Source organism: Astatotilapia calliptera, chromosome 6, assembly GCF_964374335.1.
Source record: "Astatotilapia calliptera chromosome 6, fAstCal68.1, whole genome shotgun sequence".
Classification (NCBI taxonomy): Eukaryota; Metazoa; Chordata; class Actinopteri; order Cichliformes; family Cichlidae; genus Astatotilapia; species Astatotilapia calliptera.
The window spans coordinates 38591667-38616798 of NC_137427.1; the positions used below are offsets into that span (position 1 = coordinate 38591667).

General features: G+C 40.9%; 1 protein-coding gene across 4 annotated transcripts in view; it reads right to left on the reverse strand.

Annotated features, from left to right (window-relative positions):
- LOC113024689 (uncharacterized) overlaps positions 1 to 25132 on the reverse strand; it is a 36311-nt gene that overhangs the window by 8242 nt on the left and 2937 nt on the right. For 3 of the 4 annotated variants that reach the window (XM_026171959.2, XM_026171958.2, XM_026171960.2), the window contains 7 exons: positions 18506 to 18583; positions 18301 to 18392; positions 18076 to 18192; positions 15749 to 16532; positions 7669 to 7842; positions 6443 to 6632; positions 2309 to 2382 (listed from right to left, as the gene is read on the reverse strand). In XM_026171959.2, coding sequence (XP_026027744.2) covers positions 2309 to 2382; positions 6443 to 6632; positions 7669 to 7842; positions 15749 to 16532; positions 18076 to 18192; positions 18301 to 18309 — 1348 coding nt within the window. In that variant the 5' untranslated portion in view covers positions 18310 to 18392; positions 18506 to 18583. The other variant, XM_080302496.1, reaches the window with a different exon arrangement.

Consider the following 25132-nt stretch of genomic DNA (forward strand, 5'->3'; position numbering starts at 1 on the left):
AATAGAAGAGGTAATCTTAGTTTTTAATTTAAAAATAAATGGATTGTTTTACATCTATAATTAGCAAAAGTGGTTTAAGAGTGAATTATTATATTAACATTATAATGGTATATTTATGTAAGCCCCGCTTCTTTCCAGTGTTTGAAAATTTTCCCCAAACATCTGTGTTTTTGTTTGCTTATAAAACAGAAACGGTTTAGTTTAGCTCAGATAGTAGTGCTGTGAATCATCGGCACCTCCTATGCTAGTGGCTCCTCCCCTGTCAGGTCATGTGACCCAGTGGTGCCATGACACCCCTTCTGTCTGTGTACATTATTCTCGCCTTGATGTGATTTGTCCAGGGCTCATATCAGCAGGGAGTGCGTGTGTGGGCGAAGGACCACAGTGGGTCTGACCAGCTGCTCCCCAAGTCTCTGTAACACACACACACACACACACACACACACACACACACACACACACACACACACACACGCACACATTCACACAAAGCAAGTCCGGAGGCTTCACACAGCACTGGCATGGTACCAAAGTGCTCTTTGTTTGAAGTTTCCTGTTGAATCTGCGGCTAAGTATGCAAAAGTGTGTTTTGTATAGATGCAAACAGCAGCGATATAAAGCGAGTGAATGGAAGAGAAAAACAAATGACACAGGAGCAGAGGAGGAAAAACGGAAGGAAGGAAATCTGTGAGGTTAAGTTCTGTATTTGGGCCAGTCAGAAGGCAAAAAATCACAAAAGCAGAAGCCACAACTAAAATCTTTGCGAGCAAATGCTGGGCCAAAATCAGGAAAGACTGAAACGTTCAGAGAAAATCAAGGAGAAATGGACAAAGAAAGTTGATGCTAGTGAGGTTGGAATTCACAGAGATCGATAGAAAACCAGACGAGGAGCACGAAGAGTAGGACGAGGAGGAGGAGGAGTAGGTGGGCAGAACTGGGCTGATAGATTTGGCAGAGTCGAGGTGTTGATTATCAGGAGCGAGGTGAAGTCGCACTTCCAAGGGTTTCCCTGCTCCTCGTGGTCTTGTTACTATCAGTTCTCTGCATTAACCTGTTTTCTTAAACAGAGCATCTTCAGTGTTATTTGAAAAGATGGTTTCTCACTAATTTAGCTTGATTTAAATTTCATTAGTAAGGAAAATGTCCACCTTGCCACGCTGCAGCCTCTGATGTGGTTTTACTCTCATTAACTGACGCTGGGTATAATAAATTAACTCATTCAATCATCTATCAATTTAAATTGTAAGGCTCTTCCATCTCATATATAGTGTTACAACAGTCTGTCCCACAGAGCCAGTTCTCCCACTTCTTTCCTCTACTAAAGTCAACTCACGTGAAGTGAAAAAAGACTCACAATGTTTAGAAGTTTTGTACATACAAAACTGCTTCACCCGTTTAACGGCTCAACAATTCAAAGATCTGATCAACCAATCACCTGGCAGGAATTCAGAGCATTTAAGCATGTCGACATGATCAAGACGAACTCCTAAACTGCAAACCGAGCAAGGGACGGAAAATTGATTTATGTGTCTTTGAACTAAACATAGCTGTGGTGCGAGACAAACTTGTCTCAGAAACTGCTCATCTACTTAGATTTTCACACACAACTGATAGAGGAGGCCAAGATTATCTTCTATTTGATAGAAAAGGTTAAGGAAGAGAAGCAAGACTAGTGCAAGCTGATGAGGACGCTACACTAACTCAAACAAATAAATAAATACTTGACTTGACTTGACTTGAACAGTAGAAGAAGATTTCTGAACACACACGTTGAAGCAGTTAGGACTAGGTGTGGGACCACACACTGTATATAAAAGATGGACACACCCATGTGACACCACTCACTGGTTTTGTGGAAACCTCCAGGATAGAGTTTTGGTTTTTAATGAATGCAGCAGTTTAATTAATTAGCAGCTGATTTGCATTTTCTTGCTCTCCTCCATTCAACTTCACTTTACTCTAATTTATTTGAACACCGTCACTACTGGGAGAAGCCAAAAGGTTGATGGGAACTGACTAAATGTTTAGACTATAATGCTGATATTTGGTGCTGCTGTATAGGTGACTGTATCACAAGAAAAAGCAGATATCATTATTGTTAGCCACCCACAGCAAGAAGGGTCACCCATTTGAAAAAGAGAGAAATATAAAAATAAACATAAAATAAAAATCTAGATGCAATCATTTATAAGAAGAGCATGTATAGAGTTTAATGACTATTTTGACTATATGTTCAGGGAAAAGTCAGAAGTGTCAGGCATCTGAAACCCCCTGCTAAAGAATACCCAGTGATTTCCTGAGTACTGACCATATTCCTGATTGAGCCCCCACAGCTTGATCTTGTTGGCTTCGTGCTGGGCCTTCTTTTTCAGCCGGCAGGCCCTGAAAACAGAGGAAAATAAAACACTGTCATTCTTTAGACTTTGTGCGAGCATTCCCATTCTCCACATGACCCCGTTACTGAGTCAGCTGGCTCACGCTGACCGTATTTCGAAACCATGAGGAAGATTGAAAACCTCTTTAACCCCTCTGAAGGACCATTTGACACCACAAAAGGGCAAATCCAGTTCTGGTTTGAGAGTGTTGGAAAAAAGGGATCTGAGAATAAAACAATCAATGCGTGTCAAATATTAATGCCTCTCATGGGGACTATTTTCTGCAATGTGGAGAGAATTTCTCTTTTCATACAGCTATGAGTGAGCTAAATGAAACTTAGGGAAAGAAAATACTTGCAGGTCAGTAGCGCTGGATAGAATATTTCCTCAGTGTTTCTCCACATGTTGACTTGAGCCTTGCCAGGTTTTTCTTTTTTGTACCACAGTCCCTGATGGTTTGAGGAGGATGTGGACGACAGTACAACAATTTAAATATTCCTAATCACTGCGGGGATGGGACTTAACCAAGTACTGAGCAGGTTCCAATATGCACCACAGGTTTTTACATTTGGAAATGTGATTATAGAGATATAGAGTTTCTGTTCTTAATGCAAATCCAAAAATAGTCCTTGAGAGATCTTGCTGTTTATTGTGATGGATTACCTACAGCTGCAAATTGATTTAAGTAATGTACTGAATGAAAATCAGTCGCTGCCTGAAGGTAGGAAAAGTGTTCACCAAGTTGAAAGCTTCTGGTTCATGCATGTGTTTGGAAAAGGGCTGCAAATGGTTGTGTTTAAGAAACCTGGAAGTGTATGCCAACCTGTGGCCAGCCACAATAGGGTGTTGTGGACAATGCATCAGGCAGGAAATCTACAATCTGATGATATCTGATGACGGTTGGCAATTCTCTGCACTGAATTTATGCATCCTGTGAAACATGATTATTAACCTTCTTAACATGAGTGCTGAGCAGCATTTGTAATGTCAAAGATTGCCAAAGTTGCAAAGATTGCAAGATTTACTTTGCTTCTGTGGGTAAATCTACAGACTGTGTCAAATCCAAAGTAGTTCTTGGACTTCAGCCTGAAATTCTGCTGCTAAAAAAGTGGACCACATCAGTCCAGCTCTGAGGTCCTTACACTGGCTGCCTGTCCGTCAGAGGATAGCCTTTAAAGTTCTGATGCTGGCCTATAAAGCTCTGAATGGTTTAGGACCAAAATACATCAGTGACCTCCTGACCCAGTATGAACCATCCAGATCCCTCAGGTCATCTGGATCCGGTCTTTTATCAGTTCCCAGAGTCAGAACCAGACACGGAGAAGCTGCATTCAGCTTTTATGCTCCTTATATCTGGAACAAACTCCCAGAAAGCCTCAGATCAGCTGAAACACTCAGTTTATTCAAATCCAGGTTGAAGACTCACCTGTTCTCAGCTGCATTTGAATAAAGCACCAAATCCACACTTTAAGCTTAAATTTCAAAACTTACATTTAACTACTGATTTTATCTACTGTTCTGATTTTATCTGTTTTGATTTTATATACTGTTGTTTGTTTGTTTGTTTGTTAATTAGTTAGTTAGTTTATTTGCTTGTTTTATTCAATTTTAAATCATGCTTTTTATTTGTTCTTGTTTCTAATGTCTCTGTAAAGCACTTTGAATCACCTTGTTGTTGAATTGTGCTATACAAATAAACTTGCCTTGCCTTGCCTTGCTATTATTTCTGGTGTCACCAAGTCCTATATTCCTGAACACAGCCGAACTTAAGCTAATTCATATAAACTTGATGGCCAAAGGTTCAAACTTCACATTAGCTTGCAAGCTAGGTGAAACAAATTATTATAACAGGAAATGCATAGCAAAACCCCCCCAAAACCTCTTAACAGTGTATGATGGAGGTTGTCCTGTCCCTGCTTCCAACGATCCAATTACATACTGAAGTTTAAAAAGGAGTATTTCCTTCCCACCTTCCCCAAGTCCGTGCATGCTCATGGGGGGGGGGGTGTCTTTGAGTTGGCTGTCGTGATTCGGTGTTATACAAATAAAACTGCATTCAACTCAATTAAATTCACTCACATTCAATTGTGTAGTGGCAAGCAAATACAGTTACAGTATAATAATAAGATAGTAGCAGAAAAGATGATGGTAAGTTCTAGTATGATTTTATTTTTAGCTTTCTCTATCTACAACATGACTTAGCTTAATGTTTGCTCAGTGCTCTGGTGGAATGAGCCAGAGCTTTTCTTTTGCTCGTGTTCATACAACACCTACCACTCACCTTTTTTTTGGTGTGAATATTTGTGTATTTTTCTAGTCTGTAAAAATGCTATTTATATCTTATTTTTTGGCAAAGATGGCAACAATGTTTAAGTTTTCATTTATTTTGCTGTTATTTAATCCAATTTAACCGGTGATCCTATAGATGCACTTCATATGCCCAAAACACCACTAAAATAGACGTTACACCTTTTTCTTTTTTTACATGTATTTAGATAAGAGCTTGAAACAAACAGCCAGATTTACTATTCAGAACAGTGGAGAGGCTTCTGGAGGGACTTTGATAAAATACAAATAAAATTATTTAAAAAGAAAGAAAGAAAAAAAAAGCAGTGATATAGGTCTATTATGAAGAAGTTAGCTATAAAGCTTCTTTTTGTTGGTTCATTACTTGAAAGAGCTCACTTCAGCGGATGTATGGATTTGTGTCTCCTCTGGTTTCTAACTGGTCAAAATCACTACACCATGAAACCACTGAAGAAGCTAAACAATACTTTCCCAAATGATGGTGTATTCCTGCTGAGTCTAGTTAGTAAGTTAGCATCCGGGACAGTTATCATTGCTAAGCGTGTTGGCTGGAATGTTGTGCCAAACTGGGCGAGGGCTAAGAACCAGCCCAGTGTTTTTCCTTTGTGCCGCCTGAATGCCCCAGGCAGGTTATTTCAGACATGAGCAGGGAAAAGAATGAGAAGGAAGGTCTGAAGGCGGTCAGGCTAATCCAACTACTAACCCCAACCTGGACTCACGCAGCCACAGCTATGACAGAGTAAAAGAAGTGAATCTTCACATGAGATTCCTGCATACTAAACAAAAACATGTACTCGGTGACTTCGCAGTCACACTTCCTCTGACGTTAAATTTCCCTCACTCCCCTCCCCTTCAGTCTCTTTTTCAGCTTTATTTCTGTAAGTCCTTGCCAAACTTTCTATTAGATGACATGTTTGCGTCGTGTTTAATGTATGTTTTGAATTACAAGATATTCCCAGGCTCCTGCAATAATGTCCTGAATTCTGAAATCTCCCCCTCCCTCCCTGCAAAGATGAACTTTATATGACCCATCTTTCCCTCTACTCCTCGTCTGCCTCTTCAATCCTGCCTGATTTCCTTGTATTCAGCTTTTCATCCTGCTCCCCTCCATCTCCCCGCCTCTCTTGTTTTTTCCTCTGCTTCCCTCCGTCCTTCCTTCACTTATTCTGTCAAGATAATATCCAAGGTAAGTTTGTTACAAAGAAACAGGCAATGCAAAAATACACTGAAGACCAAGCTTTTCGACCTTCAGTGTTGTGTGTGTGTGTTATTCTGAGGGACATATTTTAAGTAAATTAAAGCCCGTTTGAAATTTTACAAATGGTAGTTTCTTTTAAGGCTTGCTGATCTGCAGAGTTCAACGACATGACGGCATCATCAAAGGAAAAAATTCAAATCAGCAAAAACACGACCCATTTCCCAAGATCCTTTTATTTTCCATCACATGAATGCAACTGATGGTCTAAAATCCACACAGATATCACGTCTCCATGTGTTCTTCACCGTCCATGTCCTCCACCACCCGAATTTAGAAGGTCAACTATTAAATGCTGCACATATTTGAAAACCAATCTTGACAGGGCTAAAGACTGCAGATACTAGACCACAGAGCCCCGCAGGCTTCTCTTTTCTGCCAACAAATTACAAAAGCTGAAACCCTCTAAAAATTCCCACTCAGGCCTCATAAATCAATACAGAGCATTTCCAGTGTTCTCACTTAGTGCAGAGGATGTAGGAGGGCAGTAAAGAGCATGCTGTACCTGGAGGCCAGCTTGTTCTTCTCCTTGCGTGAACGGGCTCGGGCCACAGCGGGCAGGTCGTTGACCGGACCCATGCCATCGATCGCTGCGTTGAGCTTCTGCAGCTGCTCCCCGATGTTGTGGAGCTTCTGAGGGTTCGGCGTCAGGTCGCTGGCATCTGTTTTCCGGGCTTTGCGTCGCCCCTTTTTGCCTGAATTAACGACAACAAAATGAACTCCATACGTGTCCGGTCAGGTAAAAACAGTGCAGCTCTACCAAACCTGGCCTTAAAATGTCAGGATGCCAAATCTCCCAGTGGTACAAGGCAAGGCATCTATTTGTTTTAATATCTGCTTACATTTGGAGGTATTATGGTTTGCAGCTCTATATTTTTAGTACTGGACTCTTCTAGAGCAGCTTTGCATGATTAAAGTTTGAAATAAACATTAGGCACCCAAGGCACTTTGCTAAATTGCTATTTAAACCAACTTTCTACTAATTGCTAGCCCCTTAAAATAGAAGATTTGCAAATGGTGTGGGTGGATCATCTGAGCTTGCTACAAGAGCTATTGTTTCCCCCCTGAAATGACTACATTAGAGGTATATGACATGATACAGAACTATCATAGAGATGTCACATAGAAATTACTGTACAATGAATGACATGATTTAAAATAAGCATCCACCCCAATAGTTTGATAGATTTACGGAGTATTTACACAACACGTAAACTGTTATCAGTGCTGACTCTTGTTTGAGTGGTTTGACTGGACTAAGTTTAAAGGACTGCCATTCTGGTTTGTACAGCACGACACGGGCTGCAGCACTGCAGCAAAGCTATTGTTGAGCCTGACGTGAGATTCGCGTACGATGGGAATGTTGAAAAATCCACATTTTGACATGCAAGTTGTATGTAGGGCACACGCCTGAGGGTGCAGGTCTGATCTGTGTCACGGGAGAAAAAGGAAATGGGACGATCCCAACTGCAGCGTGCACGTTGGGTTAATGACTCCTGCTGCTAAACCTTCAATCCAGCCCTTTGATTAGGGTTTAACTTATCAATCTGACAATTATCTTTTTTAATAATTAGGTCATCGGCACTCCAAAAATGTCTTCCCCAGAGAAACAACCAGTTTCACTTAATAATCTAGTAACTTTTCTGACTTTTTTATTTATTTATTTTTTGTATGAAACAATCAGCATTAAATAGCATTCACTAGCATCACGCAGTAATGCTGTATTCTCACCCTCTCGGCGGTACAGCGTGCTGGGAAGAGTGCTGGAGCTCCAGGACAGAGACCAGTGGACGTCACCGCCAAGTTTCTTCTTTGTGGCTGACTCCCGAGCACGTCTGTACTCCCAGAAACAGCGACGCTTCGACGGTCGCTCGCCCAGCTGCCTGGCTGGCTCTGCTTCCACCTCTAGAAGGACAAATATGCAAAGACTTAGGCACTCATGTGGGAAAAACCTTGCAGTTCTTCAAGCAACTTGCTTGCCTGTTAAAACAACAAACAAACTAAGTGACAGAGAATAGACACAAGAACAAAATATTTGATGAAAAGAATCAGTGAGTAAGGAAAGCAGCCAAGAAGAAAGTGTTTCATAAAACTTATATCTCCAGAAAGATCGGAAGCCATCTTGTCGGTTTCTTGAATTCCCCCTGGTGCTGCATCCAAACAGACATGTGAGTGGGTGGAAATTATTTCCTATAATCCTTTTTGTCCTGACAAGGCTTCCCTGTCAGCTCTGTATAAAATGCAAGTTTCTCTTTTGCTCTGTTTCTTTTTATCTTGTGACATCTTATCTTCTGGCTGGATACCATTGCACTAAATTACATGTAAGTACAAATACAAGTGGCACAACTGCTGAACCATCAAAAAGAGTTTATTTAAACACTGACAGGGTCATGATAATACAGCTTATATTTTCTAGAATAGTGGGTATCATTACTTTGAAGCACAGCAGAAATACTCCGGAGTAATCGTTTTGGTTCCTGCATTTTCATAAATGTTTGTAATTTTTATCACTTAGAATTTTAACAGTACAAGGATAGAAGGGAGGAAGCACTGATTACTGTTCAGCTGCTCATTAATGTAAATATCTAATTAGCCAGACATCGTCAAGACGAGATGTTGAAGTTCAAACCGATGAAGAAAAGTGTCTTTGCGTGTAATGGTTGTGGGTGCCAGGTGGACTGGTCTGAGTATTTCACAATCATCTCTAAAGTTTACAGAGAATGGTTAGACAAACAGAAATGATCCAGTTAGCAACAGTTCACTGGACCAAAATGCTTTGTTGATCCAAGAGGTCAGAGGAGAATGATGCGACTGCTTTGAGTTGATAGGAAGACAAGAGTAAGTTAAATAATCACTTGTTACAACCAAGATATCCAGAAGAGCATCTCTGAAAACACAACAGGCCAAACCTGGAAGCAGACAGACTACAGCAGCAGAAGATCACACGTGTCAACAACAGAAAACTGAAAAATCGTTGCCTGGTCTGATGAGTCCCGATTTCTGTTGTACCATTCAGATTCGTAGGGTCAGAACTTGGCATAAACAGCATGAAAGCATGGACCCATGTTGCTTTGTGTCAGCAGTTCAGGTCAGTGGTGCTGTGGGGGATATTTTCCTGGCACACTTCAGACCTCTGAGCACCAACCGATCATCTCAAACTGGTTTCTTGAATGTGACAATGAGTTCACTGTACTCAAATGGCCTCCAGATGCCAGTCAATCCAGTAGAGCACCTTTGGGACATGGTGAAACGGGAGATTCACATCACGTGCTGCCCTTAAATCTGAAGCAACTGTGTGACAGTGTGTCATGTCAATAGGGAGCAAAATCTCTGAGGAATGTAGAATCTGTGCCAGGCAGAAGGCAGGGAAAGGGAAACCTGTTAGGGTTACGTGCACCTAATAAATTGGCAAGTGAGTGTATGAGCTTTAGTTCATCTCAAACGTGATAATCAGGCTCTTTGTTGGGAAAAGGTGCACACTTTCACACCGCTCTGGTGAGCTACAACTAGGGAAAATATTTAAGAACAGCACAGTTCTCGCTCATTCCTGCAGCTCTCTCTGCGCAGCAGCTGTATCCTCACAGAGCCTGAGCACCGAGCGCTAAGTGCCAGACCTACTGTTGCTTCTACCGTTCTCTCTCAGCGATGCATCAACATTTAACCTGTGCGTTGTGTCAGATGATGTCCGAATAATGACATTAGACAATCCTTTCATTGCGGTTCTTTGTTCAAGGTAATTACAGGTTGCGTGTATTTTTTCCCCACAGCAGCAGTAATAATCATGCTTCAGTTCACCTCACTGTTGAAAACACTGTTACTTTGTCATAAGATTTAGGGGTTAGCAGTTAGATAAAATAATCTGCTGGAGCTTGAGCTCAGAGTGAGGCATACTTACTCAACACCATTCAGCACAACCCAGGCAGAGCGTGCGCTTTGTGTGAGAGCAATTGTGTTGCTTCTGACTCTCTGAGTGATCACAGAACAGCTGCAGTGTTTAACTTATGAATATGAAACTGCAGTGATAAAATACCCTCTACTCAATTCAATCGTTCAGGATGCCAGAAATGTAAAGCGTCATAGAAACCTACAGCTACAACACCGGCTCCACAAGCCATAGTTCACATTAGAAAATATTTTCATGGCTCTTCAGAATGGCTGGAAGAATCTGATAAAAATAGCAATGAGAAAATTAAATCTTCATTATTTTTTAAGCATACAAATAACATTTATTGAACGTAATCTGGTTAAAATGTTGCAACAGAATCGCTTGACGAGATAATCCAAATCCAGCATTGATGCTCCAGGCCACACTGCTCCAGAGGAAAGTGAATCTTGGAGGTGGACAACGCTGACAGCCACATATGCAATATTTATTAGAAGAGAAATACCCAGCAAGTGAAATGACGAATGCAACCCAATCATAACTGACAGCTATTCGTGTTTATGTTTGGTCGCTATGAGATCATGCTGTGAGCCCCAATCCAAAAAACACATGCTGTATGTCCTCATGACAAAGCCACCAGCACGTATGCCGTTTCACACAAAGACGTCATAGAAGATTAGCCTCAGGCATGCAGACCCACGAATAATGGCGTCATAAATAATACAGCGTGCAAAGCTCCACCAGCAGGAGGAGAGAAGAAGCTCTTCTTCGAACCCGCTGCACAGACGTCCAAAACAGAAAGAAGACGCTGTCACAGTGAACACAGTCGTTTCTGCTGTGATTAAATCAGATTTGAACTTGATAACTGTGAAGTCCTGCCCTTGCTTTTATTCATGAGTGGACAGTCCACACATACACACACACAGACACAGACAGCTTATGTAACATCATGGTGTCTGGTCCTGTCTGCAGATAACGCCATTGTCTGCGCTCCCCCTTCAACTCGATCTTTTGCTCCATGGTTTTCTGTTTCTCAGCCTTTTGTCTGGTTTCCTAAACTCACTCAACCATCATCAATTTTAGCGAGTACACATCACATTTTTACAATCCGTCATTTATACCGTTGCTATCGCTGTGGGCTAATGGTAATAAAAGCTCAACAGGACAAACACACACAAACACACACCACAGGAACAAAGGACCAACAATTGTGTCTTGCGACAGCTGAAACACGAGCTGGACCTCGCTCTTTGAGAGCGAGCCACCGACCTCTCTATTACCTTGCAACGAGAAGCCTAAGATTTGTTTATCTAACGCAAAGCCGATTAGAGGCAGAAAAGGCCTGGGAAAAGATGCTAATCTGAATGGAAGTCAGTTTACATAGGTGTTATCAACATACATGCTTATGTTTCATGGCTTGTAGTTTGGGAATAACAACTCATCTCACATTAAAGGGTTCTGATGATGTTCTGTGCTCTCAGCAAACAGTGACTTCATCTGTTTATTACTGAGGGATTAGGCCACTACAATGTACTTAATTGTTACACTACAACATTTTACTACTGCCTAGAAACCTCCAGTTTAGTCCTGTTAGTTTGAATGTTAGTTATCACAAAACAAAGTCTTTCAACTCTAAACCTCTGCATCCTTTGCTTCCCTGTAATGTCAATGTAACCTGATCTTTTACCTGTTAACACAAAAACCTTTAGCAAGCTATCTGTAAATTTCTCCAGAGCAGCAACACGTCATAGACAAGTGTTCAGAAGCCAAAGACAAAGAAATGCGAATCAGAGCACACTTTCTATCAGCCTTTATGTAGCAAGCCATGACTCAGGCAACAACTGACTGCTTGTTGTGGCCAATCCAAGAATTCATTTTTTGCACTGTTTTTGCACATACAATCCATGAATGAGCCCAACAATTTTTCATCTGTTTAGTTTTGAAAATCCAATTGATGGTATTTAGTGTCTGGATTGTAAGCAGGATTTTAAAAGTCATGGCACCAGATCTTTTTGTGCAGTAGCAAGAATGAAAAAAAAAATCACAGCTGTGTTTATCGCTGAAAGTGATCAGAATTGCGATATAGCAATTTCCTATTGAAAATATCACCGAGGTCTCAGTGGTAACTGCTGCCCTAAAACTCACACTGACATGTTGCAAATATGGGAGGGAGGATTCATATTGTGCTGACCTAATAAGACCTCCATGCTTTTTTCAAATTTCCTCCAGAATAAACATCCCCACATCTACATAAAAGACACTCAGTTGAGTTCTGAAATACAATGAAAGCTCCTTTTTTTATGAGCAAACCAGAGTGACATTTAAAAAGCTGACTTTCTTTCACTTTCATCTAATCAAAACAGTCAGCAGGAGAGTAAATAACAGCCTTACAGCATCAAGTCAATAAACAGTGATGATATTGAAGCTGTTCTAAAATTTTTCACAGTGATTCTACTCAGTTTTATGCAGCAGAAATTAAACTCAACAACACTGCATCCATTTCAGTCATAGTCATGCAGCAAACTGGTGGCAGTATGTATTTTAACAACATATAGCTTGTATTGATATAAAGACCCCAATACTTAAGTTCCAGAAGTGAAAAACCATATTCATATTCTCCATAGGGATGCTGATTAACAGCTTGTACCGCTGACTTACCTAGTGATATTGACCTAGTGATAGTTTTTTTCTAAAAAGAATATAAAAAGAATAAAAATAAAATATAAAAATATTAATATTAATATAAAAATATGAAAAGAAAAAAAGAATTTCATTCATGATGTTGCAGAAAATAACTACTCTACCCACAACCCTACCTTGAAGCAGTGACGTCTCTGACTGGTGGAGGTTACGGTTGCCATAGAAATGTGTCAAGATTAAGGATGAAACTTCAGAAATCTTAAAAGTGAAGACAGTCAGGAACCAAGCACTGTAACATAACTAGGCCATACAGACCTTTCCTGCATTGGCCCTGGGGGCATGTAAGACTCCTCCCACATGCATGGGTTAACTGGTGAGCCTAAATTGGCAGTAGGTGTGAGTGTAAGTGTGAATAATAGTCTCTCTCTCTCTCTATGTCGGCTACATTGGTGACCCGTCCAGGGTGTACTCACCGACAGCCGGTATAGCGTTCAGCCCAACTACGATCCTGAATCAATGAAGCTGAAGAAAATGGAGGGGTGGATGGATATTGTACAATACTGGAATAATGAAAAGGAGTAAATCTGGGAAGGCTGGAAGTCATTCAATGCAGACTCTGGGAATTGTATGGCATTGTTGCATCAGTAGCTCCTTTGTTGTTAAAAGTATCTATGTACACTATCTTGTACCTTTACCTTTAAAAAAGGAATTGTCTGAAATGTCAATAGAAAAAATGAAAGGGCAATTCACTTCATGAATTCATGGGAGACCTTCCAAAAGTGGGTGGGCACCTTTGTGCTCTACAGCACCAGTGTACTCTTCATATTAACACAGCATGGAAGAAGCTAACACCAACCAGCAGCAGTTCAGGTGCTTTTAATGTCAGGCTTGTTAGTTTGTGGTTTAAGTGCAAATTTCATTTCATAACTTTTCTTAACTTAATTGGATAATCCAAATTGTCACTAGGTGTGAATGTGCGAATGAATGTGAGTGCGAATGGTTGTCTGTCCCTGTGTGTTGGTCCTGCGACAGACTGGCGACCTGTCCAGGGTGTACCCCGCCTCTCGCCCTATGACAGCTGGGATAGGCTCCAGCGCCCCCCTCGACCCTGAAAAGGATAAGCGGAAGCGAATGGATGGATGGATGGAACTTTTCTTAACTTATTTAAAGCTGAGTGAAAAGCTGATGACTTTCCCTGCTGGCTTCACTCTATCTCTCTCTTATTTTGGGTTCAACTCTTGCAGGTAAACTTTCATTGCATTTACAAAAATTAAACAGATTGTGCTCAAACTGAATATTTTGTTCACATCACCTATCTATTGTGTGTTTGTGTCTGTGAGAGAGTGTGTGAGAGAGAGGGTGTGCATGTGCACTGAAGAAGAGAAAGTGCAGAAAAGACAGTAAAGTCACACTGAGCTAAGATTAGATTTTTTTACTACCCATTTTACTATCTTACTGTACACACATCTACTTTATCTAGCTGTATGCATTTATGTGGCACACTTTCTATACACAGGTAGGAAATCTATGTTAAAAAAAAGGAAGTTGTAAATGAGTGAGGGTGAAAGTAAACAGATGACAGGCTTGCTAGCCGGCTCTGTTCTGCATTACTTTGATGTTTAAAAAAACAGAGCAGTTGTATGTCAGCTTTGTCAGAATAAAGTGGAATATATCCAAGCAACCAAAGCTACATATAACCATATTTTGTATCATGATGTGGACAGTAGCATGGAAGAAAGTCAGGCTACTGCTGATAACACTGCTAAAATTAGCCAAACTAATCTGACGTAGTGTGTGTTTGCAACACCACACAGAGCGCAAACACATATTTCAAAGTGCCACACATTTCAACAACATTTGATTAAGGAGGAATGTGATTACAAATTTCATACAGCTCCTATAATAACAACAAAATATTTGTTAGGCCAATATTTAATTCCATCCTCTTAAAGCGAGCTCAGTGTAAACGTTGTTGTCAGAATGAACAACTAGCAAATAATTTGCTTTAATAATTAATTAAATTAATAATAATTAATAATTACAATTATTAATAATTAATAATATGCTTGAACATCCCCAGAAACATTACAGTGTCCTCACAAACTAATTCAAATCAGTTTCAAAATATTATCTGTCTGTAATGTAACACTTCAACATTCTGTCCCAAACAAATAGCTTTCATATAGTAATAATTAATAAGACAAAAACTGACACTGAAACTAATGAAAGCTAAACCAAACACAACAACAATAACAGTAAACTCATGCCAGAGTTTAACTGAAACTAGAATTGAAAATTAAAAAAAAAAATACTGAAAATATTTAATTAGAAAGCTCACATCTATGATAACTCTGGTACTCAGTACTGGCACCCAAAGGTGCTATGACCAGGAGACTTCAATCCGCCATAGAAAACAAATGTTTCTTTAGCAGTAATTACAAAAAGTCCTGGTCATTGAAACACGTTGTAGGAATGCTTTTTAGCACACAAACTGTGCATCCTGAAGACAACAGCAACAAATCCATTACTATGAAACAATGTCAAATTTCACAGAACCCGTGTGACAGCTTCAAAGTTCTTCTTTTGTCATTTAGAGTCTGAAAAGCAAAGACTATTTCTACTATTTGTATTACATAAAACACAGAACCAAAAAATCTGTAATAGTTTGGCATCTTTACAGTTAAGCAATTACCAAAATAGTTGTAGAATTAACTGATCAAGTCTGCTTTTGAGTCGTACTATGTACCTTTGATATTTGTGAATGAGAGATAAGTGGGCTGTAAAGAAATAATGAGGCAAGAAAAATGGTTTTTAATGAGCCACCAGCTGAATGCTGCAGTCTGTAGCTGGCATGTTTATGTTGCTTTTGAAGCTGCTTAGAAATCCCGTTCTTCTGTAACGGTTGTTTAACAATCTGTACCAACTTTCATACCCTATTTAACGTGCTCAGCTAAACCCCCACCCCATCCCAGAAACAAAGCAGCGCGCCTGTTACAGATGGTATTTCAATACCCAAAGACACTTCAGCCCTCAAAGCCATTTTATAACAGTAACACTGTAGTCACTGAAGCAGTGTGATGTCTGGGAATTACACCCGCAAAATTTGGTATCACATGTGCCTGTGCTCAGCCAACCAAGTCAGACGAGACGGTTTGAGGTCTCGTCTGGACTGGAGGCAGAACAAAATGGATTGTGTGTGGGCAGACAGGCTGCTGGCCGCGCTGTGATGAGCCGAGATGTCCTCGCCATCACACACACACACGCACACACACTGAAGCCAGAACTCACCACATTCAGTTTCCGAGGAGCTCGAAATTTCAGCTTCCACCACTGTCTCCTCCATTCCTTCCTCTCCCTCTTCCTCCTCTTCTTCCTCGTCTTCGTCCTGCTCCTCATCCTCATCCTCCAACTTCAGTTTGGTCTCGGCCTGGCTGTCCTCCCTATCCTGCTCTTCCTGCTGATTCTCCACCACCTGCACCTCCTCTGTCTGGGAGTTGTGAGCAGGTCCTGCCCCCAGCTCCCCTCCCTGGCTCAGGGAGTAGTTGTGCTCCTCACTGCAGTGCTCCAGAGCCAGTCCTACTGCAGCTGCTGCTGCTTCCTCTTCCTCTTGGGCCACCTGATACACCTCCACCGTCCGCTCCCTTGACACCCCCTCATCCTGTCCACCTTCAGTCACTCTTCCTGAAACGCACAGCTCTGTTGTCCGGGCAACAGAGATACACCCTTCCTCCTCCTCTTCCTCCTTCCCTGAAGCAGTTTTCTGGACTTCCGGGGTGCCAGGAGGGACTGCGTGTCTGTTCCTCCTCCTCTCCTCCTCCTCCTCCTCTTCCTCCTGCTCTTCCCGACTCCTCCCCCAGCAGCCCATCAGCACAGCCTCCTCGGAGCAGGGCAGCAGCTCCCCTCCGACCCCGAGGCCCAGTTTGGTGTAACGAGCCATCTCATCCAGCGCGGACACATCCCAGCGCTCTGGGTGCAGGTCTTCACCAAAGCCTCCGTCGTCCACCAGGTCGCTTAGCAACTCAAAGGGCCGTTTCCTTGGCAATGCTGGGGAGCCCAGCATAAGGAGCACACTCTAAAAGGGGGACAGAGATAAATGACACTTAAACATATGATTTGTGACAAAAAAATAAACAAACTTTTAAATCATTCAGTATTTTAAAGATTATTTTGGTGTAAAATGACAGCATTTACTAGCATTTTAAATTGTGAATCTACTTCTGCTACTAAAACAGGTCAGACTGAGTTGTGTGGGGGGAAAAAAAACCTTAATCAAAATTACACACCCTCCCCCAGTGCCGTAATCCTGTCAGGATTATTTCACACCTGGCCCACATACACTGACTGTTGATAACTGAGATGCCACGTGAAGAATTTGGTCTTGTTTTCATGTGAGGCATGATGTTTAAACATTGCTGAATAAATAAATAAACTGTATTTGCGATGTATATATATATATATATATATATATATATACAAAAAGATTGAGAGTGGTAGAGGATTAATGGCTTTTCAAGCAGAAACCAAAAACAGAATACAAACAACAGTCTCGTGTCCCAATTACATTTCCCACTCTGCCATAGCCTGACCACCTGACCTTCTGCCACTGCGGTTACTGCTGCTGAGCTCTCATTATATTCCTAATAGAGGCATGATAGGACATTAAAGAGAAGAGACATGCAGCAGCTTAATGCATCAATGCACACACAGACAGAGGAGGAGGATTATGTGACAGCACTGAAGCGGAAGGATGACTTCATCGCTGTATGTAACCTAATAATATAGGCTTTATCATAAAAGCACAGTTTACCTGGGCATCTGTTTAATGATAAGTCTTTCCAGACTTCTTCCCGTGCTCTTATAAAAGCACGTGTTTAAATACAGCTGAGAAATAGCTCTAATGTGCGGTGTAGTGAAAACTGTAATGGTTAAAGATCAAGTGGATTGGAAATGGTTCACGATCCAATCATCATCAAGCCTGTGGCCCGTGTTTATTTTCCTGAAGAAAATAAACACAAAACTATAGTACAGATTGAACAATAAATGTAGAGATGCAAGCAAAAAAAAATCTACATTACAAATAAAAAACAGGTCATATTTTGTTGTCCTTAAAGACAAACACATTTTTTCCCAGATATTAAGAATTGATTATTGGCAGGTTGGCAAATTTATAACTGAGCATTATAATCAGCTGCTGCTCCTGCAAGTCTTTCACTTTATAGACAAATAGGCTGGTGATCACAGTGCTTATTCTGTTCTGCAGCCTCAGTGAGCTGAGCATCGCTACACATGAACCAGGTTTCCTCCTCCTGTAGTATCACCAGGTGCAGATGCTGGATCTGGATCTGACATCAGGGTGAAATCCTCTCTGGGGAAGCAGCTGAACTGTGACTGTACTGACAGCCAGCAAGCTAGCCAATAAGATATACTTTCAAAGTAAGAGCACGGTATTGTCCACTAATAGATCAATCACTAATGACATCATTTAAATTGCTACAATGACTCACCAACTCAAATTAGGCAGCTATTAATATATCTGTGTGTACTATACAGTGTCTACCCGAGGTCACACTATAAGCTGCGTGAGCTTTGGCTCTGTCCATGTTGTGCTGTCTTACCTGGTCGTACTCTGTCCTGCCTCCCTGTGGCGACATGGCCAGAGGGTAGGGGCTCATCAGACCCCTGTGCCCCCCATAGGCCTCGCCAAATGCAGGCTCCATCCCATTCATACCCGGCTGGAAAGGAGGTAAAACACACAGACACAGAGTAAATCCAACACCGAAGCAAGGAGTAGGATAATTCAGAGGTGATGGGTGAGAGGCACTGTAGCTTTCCTACTTTACCTGAGGCATGCCCAAGGCAGGAGGTTGTCAGGTCGCAGTCCCAACGTGAGTGTGAGTGAGTTTAGCAGCGAAAAACTCAACTGAGTTCCGGTCTGAGCATTGAGATGTCACCAGCAGAGACAAAAGAGGGAAAGAAGAGTTCATCACAAAGATAGAAGTGAAGGTAGATAAAAGGAGACAAAGAGAAATGGAAGAAAGTACTTACCTAAGATTGAGAGGTGAGTAGGCCAAGTGGGTGAGCTCTTTTCACATGTCGCAGCTCTGCAGCTCTCGATTTCTCAGCCTGAAGGAGAAAACAATAAAAAAGGGAGCAAATCAATGTGACAATGAAATCTTGGGATGCAATACATAATATGAACACAAAAATGTTACAGTGTTACATAAGCCTTATATTGTTTTGTTGGCTTCGTGCAGTACAAGTTGTCTGTTTGCTGCTACTGATTTCAGTTTGTTTGATCGGCACAAAAGGAGGAGACGACAGCGGTACAGATGATACAATGCAGGTTTTAAATGTGTCTTTTTAATAACAGATCCACAGTGCCGCTCTTAGATGAATGGGCTTCTTTGACAGAAAACATTTCACAAGGGCAATCTGTGAAATTCACTTTCGTTTGTTTATTGTGGTGGGTTTTTTTTAATATATTTTGTATTTGTAAAGCAAAACATTAATGAGTTCAGAGCTCTTTCTTTGTCTGTTCTACAGCGGCAGCTATTGTTACTTACATTAGTTGGTTAGCTTTCTATTAATACATCCATTCATTCAACATGAAAAAAAAACATGCTGGTGCTGCAAAAATGTAGGACATATCACTTCCTGAGAAACCTCTGCTAACAACGAGTGTTTAAAACAGCAAATGCAAAAGCTTTCATGCACCAGATAAAGGTTGAATTCTGTTGTGTGACAAAGCATTCATGTGATTCACTGGCATTTGTTATTTATACTGTTATGTGCATTAAAGGAGAACTTTGATGTTCATTTGTTAAACATTACATGACCAGTGTGGGATGAGGATCAATGAGCTGGAAAGGAGAAGAGTTTGGATAGATCATCTAAAGATTAGCACTAGTTAAGTTTGAACTGTCAATAAAACACAGCTTCCATGCTTTGTATGCTATGGAATCAAAAGGCTAAAGTATGCAGGGCAGGAGGAAGTCAATATCCTCAAGGCTAAATATTAGCTCTTGTCCAGCTAAGTGAAAAATGTGCAAAGCAAGCTAGTTAAGCTTAGCTGACAAGTTGAATTGAGCTGTGTTAGCTTGTATCATGACTGCCAAGGTCATGAGCAAACAAAAAAAAAAAGAAAGAAGTCAGTCCATCTCTGTCTGCTCTCTTCACTGCCCAACTGATTCACTCCTTCTTTTATTAATATAAATCTTTAAAAACAAGTTTTTGTTTTATTTTTACATTTTAAAAACATCACAAGTAACCTTACTTAAAACCCTAAATAATGTTTCAGCATTATATTATTGAAGTGGTCACATACTTTGACAAACTGCCATTTTTTCAAGTCAGATCAGGTGAAAAGTACAAAGTTGATATACATCCAGTTCTTCCAGTTTCAGTACCTTACAGATACCGTGGCCAGCTATCTGCACACACTGCATGTAGACTGGCTATCACAAAAGAAAGTCGACATGAAACAATAATAAATGCATTGATGACAAAACGCTCTGCAACTTTGAGTGCAATAAAAGCTTCCCAAGAGGAAGAGACACAGAGCCTGACAGGGATAGCATCATAATCAGAACTTTCAGTCATGCCAACTAACTTGAGAACAACCGCTCCAAACATACAGTACTGTGCAAAAGTCTTGAGCCACCCTTTATTTTTTTACATTTAGCTAGAAAAAAGGGAAATTAGCAGTGCAAACACATGGAAATGCAGTAGATAAGGCAAAAACTGGAGTTTGTACAATTCTAACTAGCTTAAAGTTAATACTTGGTATGACCATGTTTATTTTTCAACACAGCCTGAAATCTTAGGCAAGGTTTCTTGTCATTCCTTTAAGTAGTCTTCAGAATTTCTCGGAGCAGAATAGTTTCCCAGCTTCCAGTAGGCAGGCTTTGCTTCCTGCCTATTGTTACGTCTCTGTCACCATGATCCCACATTCTTTCAATAACGCGTGGCTCTGAGGAGGCCAATGTGTTTTTTTCTATCCAGGTATTTTTTCACTGAATGGGCAGCCTATTTTCCATTGCCAATAAGATACTTTCCAGATTTCAAGGTGGCTCAAAATCTGTTTGTGTTTTCTTGTATTTATAATTCCACCAATTATGACAAGATCCCCAACACCACTGGTTGATATGCAAGTCCCAAAACACGACAGAGCCTCCAATGTGTTTTACAGGTGGCTGCAGAGACTTACTGTTGTACCTCTCTCCTAATCACTTCTGTACATATTGATAGCAATCTGAACCAAAAATTTAAAGTTTGAAATTCACTTTATAAGACCTGTTGCCACTGATTTTCAGTCGAGTTCTTGGGTAATTTGGCATGCTTCAGTGTTTTCTCTCTGTCAAGACAACCTCCCTTCCACTGAGACTTCTGATGAGGTTTTGGTAAACATCGATGGTTTATCAGAAAGACCAGATGCATCTCTCCTGTGTCAGGTCTTTGCTGGATTTTCTCGTATTTCTTAAGGACATGACTTTCAGTTTATCTGCTGCAGATAGTTTTTACACCTGCCAGATCTTTTGTCTGGCACCAAACTGTCTGTTATGTGTAAACAGAACATTGGTTTATCCCTTGAGTCAGATGCCTTTTTATGTTTGAATGATTCACACAGGTACAAGAACTGAAAATTAGTATAAGAAAAAACAAACAAACCTGTAGCTCAAGACCTCTTTAAAAAATAAAGTGTGGCTTCTTGCAAGAAAAATATAAAGAAATGAGGGGTGAGTCAAGACTTTTAGACAGTAATGCACAAGCAAAATTATTACCGATGCTAATGCGAAATACTACAAAGTTCTAACCCTCTGCTGATAATTTCATTCACACTATGTTACATCTCCTGCTAACAACTGGCCCACCGACACTGACGGATGGTGTGTTAAACACAGAATTAAACAACTGACCTCACAGATCTGCACGTTGTCACTGATAAAAGGCGTAGCTTTTTGAGTAAAGACTGGACCGATATCTGAATACAGTATCGCAGGAATTATAAAGTCAAAAGTCAACATTGACCTATTTGTAGCCCCATGAAGCATGTGTCGTGTACTTGTCTGTTTGAAGGGGCTTAGAATAGAAAGGGAAGAGAGGCAAGAGGTGCAGGACAGGCGGGTGGAAAATTCACAGATTTCAACCAATTCCACATTGAACAGGAAGAAATGGTGCATTTGTCGGTGACCATTTTCAGCCACGAACAGATGCAGAACAGATTGCACGCCAGATTAAAAAAAAGATACAAAAAACCCTCTGCAGTGTGTTAATAATGTTGAAGCTACATGTCACAGTGCAACACTGTGACTCACTGATGTGTTTTAATTGTTTATGAGCAACAGTGGTGCAGACGAACACACACAGTAAATCGCTTTTCATCGGACTATCTTACTGGTCCACTGAAGAACTGCTTCTTTAGCTCCGCCTCATACGGGTAAACTTGAGCATTGACGTTGCTTTCAGCTGCTCCATTCATTAATGTTTGTGTAACCAAAACTCTGATTCTCCCTTAAAGGAGAAGGGAGGAGGCCACACTGCAGGCGCCGAATACACCCGGCTCTTTTCAGATGGCAACATGATGAAATACCGAGCAACATAACACCCACACACACACACACACACACACACACACACACGCCGCAGGAACAATGCAGACCTACTGTTCAGTACCTGTGGAAAAGTCGAAGAAAGCAGCTCACACAGACCCTGGTTCAGTGTTTGAGAACAATGCCATAATACGTTCTCTGTGGATTGACCTCAGGCACACAAGAATGAGGAAATGAGGATTGGCTGGGCGGTTATGACACTGCCTTGGCACGCCAAATGGAAAACTGGTATTTGGCACATGAGACAAGCCAGCTACCAACATACTGTGTATACAAACACTTATCAGACACAAACAGGCCTCTGAAGCTGATAACCAACGGGTGGAATAAATATAATAATCCAGGCTTCATACAAATGAAGAAAAGATACACATTATTTATCATAAAGTTTACAGCACAAAGAGCGGGACCGTTTGAAACGCGAAGCTCTGGGAGTTTGCACTAAGGGTTAAAGCTATGTAGATTATTATGGAAGCAGTTCACTTGTACCAACAATAAAGTTGTTTGAGTGCCAGCTTTGAATATTTCTGTACTTACCAGAGCAAAAAAAAGCTTTTGAATACGATAAATCAAAATGGCATTTAGTAGGCTACCACGCCACTTTCCCCTCTGTTGCCAGATGCGACATTGGTGCTGATATATCCTGCAAACAGGAGCGAAGCGCACATGCAAATGTGTCCATGGTGTACTATTTACCATTTCTTTTAATCTTGTTTATATGAACACAGCGCTCCTCTAGCTATTTGCTGCCTCTACAGGGGAAATTTGCACAATGAAACAGATACACCAAACAGACTTGTATTTATATTTGTTCATACCATGGCTGATATAGGTGGCTTCATGCAATAACAGCTGAGAAATCCTTTTGTGCACATTGGTTAAATATAGGGCACAGTCCAAAGGGCTCTTTGCTCATAAACACACTCACAGAGTTCACAGCAAGGCAGCGGGGAAACAAAAAAGTCAACAGTAACCAATAACCATAGGCTTTACATTCAGCCAACGATGCATTTGGCGCTTTGTAAACAAGACTCCGCAAGCAAAGTGGATGCCTGCACAACTGTGGCTTATGTAACAACACTGGACGCACACTGACAAAGTAAATATATATGCTAACACTCACAATGCGGTAAGAAAATGGTTCATGTAGTGCAGGTGGTGCATGACGAAATTTACTTTTCCTTGTTATGGAGGCCCCCCACCAGCCATCCCCCGCCACAGAGGACCTTTCGATGCCTTCAGAACTTACAGTAATTGCAGCCATTTCTAACCCCATGTACACTTAGAGCTGACTTTTCTATTAGTCTATTACAAATGCACTGGAGCAATTATCCGGTGAACACTGTGTGGGCACAGAAAAATGCAAAATAAAACTGAACCCATATCCTTGCAACAGCTTGTTATGTAACACAGGGCAGAGTATTCAAAAGAATCTGTGTCACGCCATAATGTACCCTTCCAAAACAAATCTACAGTACATTCAAAAGCTGCAAACAGTTGCACTATTATTGATTCATCTGGCATTTGTTTTCTCAATTGTTGTGTGTGAAAATAATCATAAAAAAGGCACGTAACTTATTTACAATTTCCTACATTCCAAACTGACACATTGTTTCACCCAAGCTACAATAAAGAATGCAGATCCAGTCTATTTACTGTCATTCAAATGACGTGCTGGAAAAAGGACGTACTTCTTGCTTCAAACTAAAAAAGAAAAAGAAAACAACATTAAAATTCAAAATGAGTTCTTGGTTATTTTCAGCTGATGAACTAGGTGACCAATCCATGAATTGTTTCAGCCCCACTGTATTCCAACACGGGCAGTTTTAAAAACGGTTTGCCTGTGGTGGGGTTTTTATTTGGGTAAAGAGCATCGCCATGACACCAGAGTTACAGCTCCCCTGTTTGCAAGAATGAAAGTAAGTGTGGGGGGTGAGCTTCACTATCAGAGGGTTAATGAGGCTCTGGACAGAAATCTGAGGGCTTTCCAATTTACTCTCTCAGAAATCGTCCTTTCAATGCCATTGTCAAACAAAACTGGCTGCTGTGAAAGCGAGACTGCAGCAGAGGGAGCTCAATGAACAGTAGTGTTTTATGTATTTCGTAATGTCCAAACTGAAATAAAATGACACTTATGTCTTAGTTTTTCTCAGAAAGCATGCTAGCATCTCGCAAATGCATGTTAGAGGAGTCTGCCCTGACGATGCCTGTTTCCAAAAGATAACTAAAACAGATCAGGAGCATAGCTCAACCACAACTGATACTTTCATATGCCTATAAGAAGCAGCAGCTTATGGTGGTTGAAAGTGAATGCTACCAGGTGGCCACTGCTAATTTCTCTCCTGCAGATGGTTGACCCCCTCTGAGCCTGTTCTTCTGGAGGTCTCTTCCTGTTAAAAGGGAGCTCTTCCTTCCCAATGTCACCAAACGCTGTTCACATCTGGTTGTTGGTCCTTATTCTCTAGCATTATATGGTCTTTAGCTTACAATGTCAAGAGACTTAAGGTGACAGTTGTGGTGAATTGATACTATATAAATAAAAATGCAACTGAAATGAATGGCTTCATGCCTGGAATCAAAACAGCAGATGTTACTGTAAAGTGGCTCTTGGAGCTTTGAGGTCCCAAATACTTACAGAAAGGTGTTTTAAAAGAGAAACCTGGAAAACAGAGAGAGGAAAAAACTAAACTAAGATTGCCAAAATAAAAAAAATAAAAAAAAGTCACAATTTCAGTTTTTTGCCTTCTGCCTTCTGTAGAGCTCCAGTAGTTGTGAACTATCTCACCACATGAAACTCAAAGTCCAGAGAGTGAGAGTTCTTGAGTATTCAGAAGTTCATTAATGAAACACTGCAATGGAACAACTAGACATAACTGCTTAAACTGGCCCCTAACCTAACTGAAAGTATAACAGGAAGGACTACATGTCCATGGTGTGGCAGCTGTCCTCATGACAGTCTGCAAGCAAGGATATAAGTATAGCACCTGCCTAAGGAGTGCCAGCTATTTCTCTTATGATTATTATTATTTTTGAAGTTTCAAACAGTCATGTGATAATTTATGGT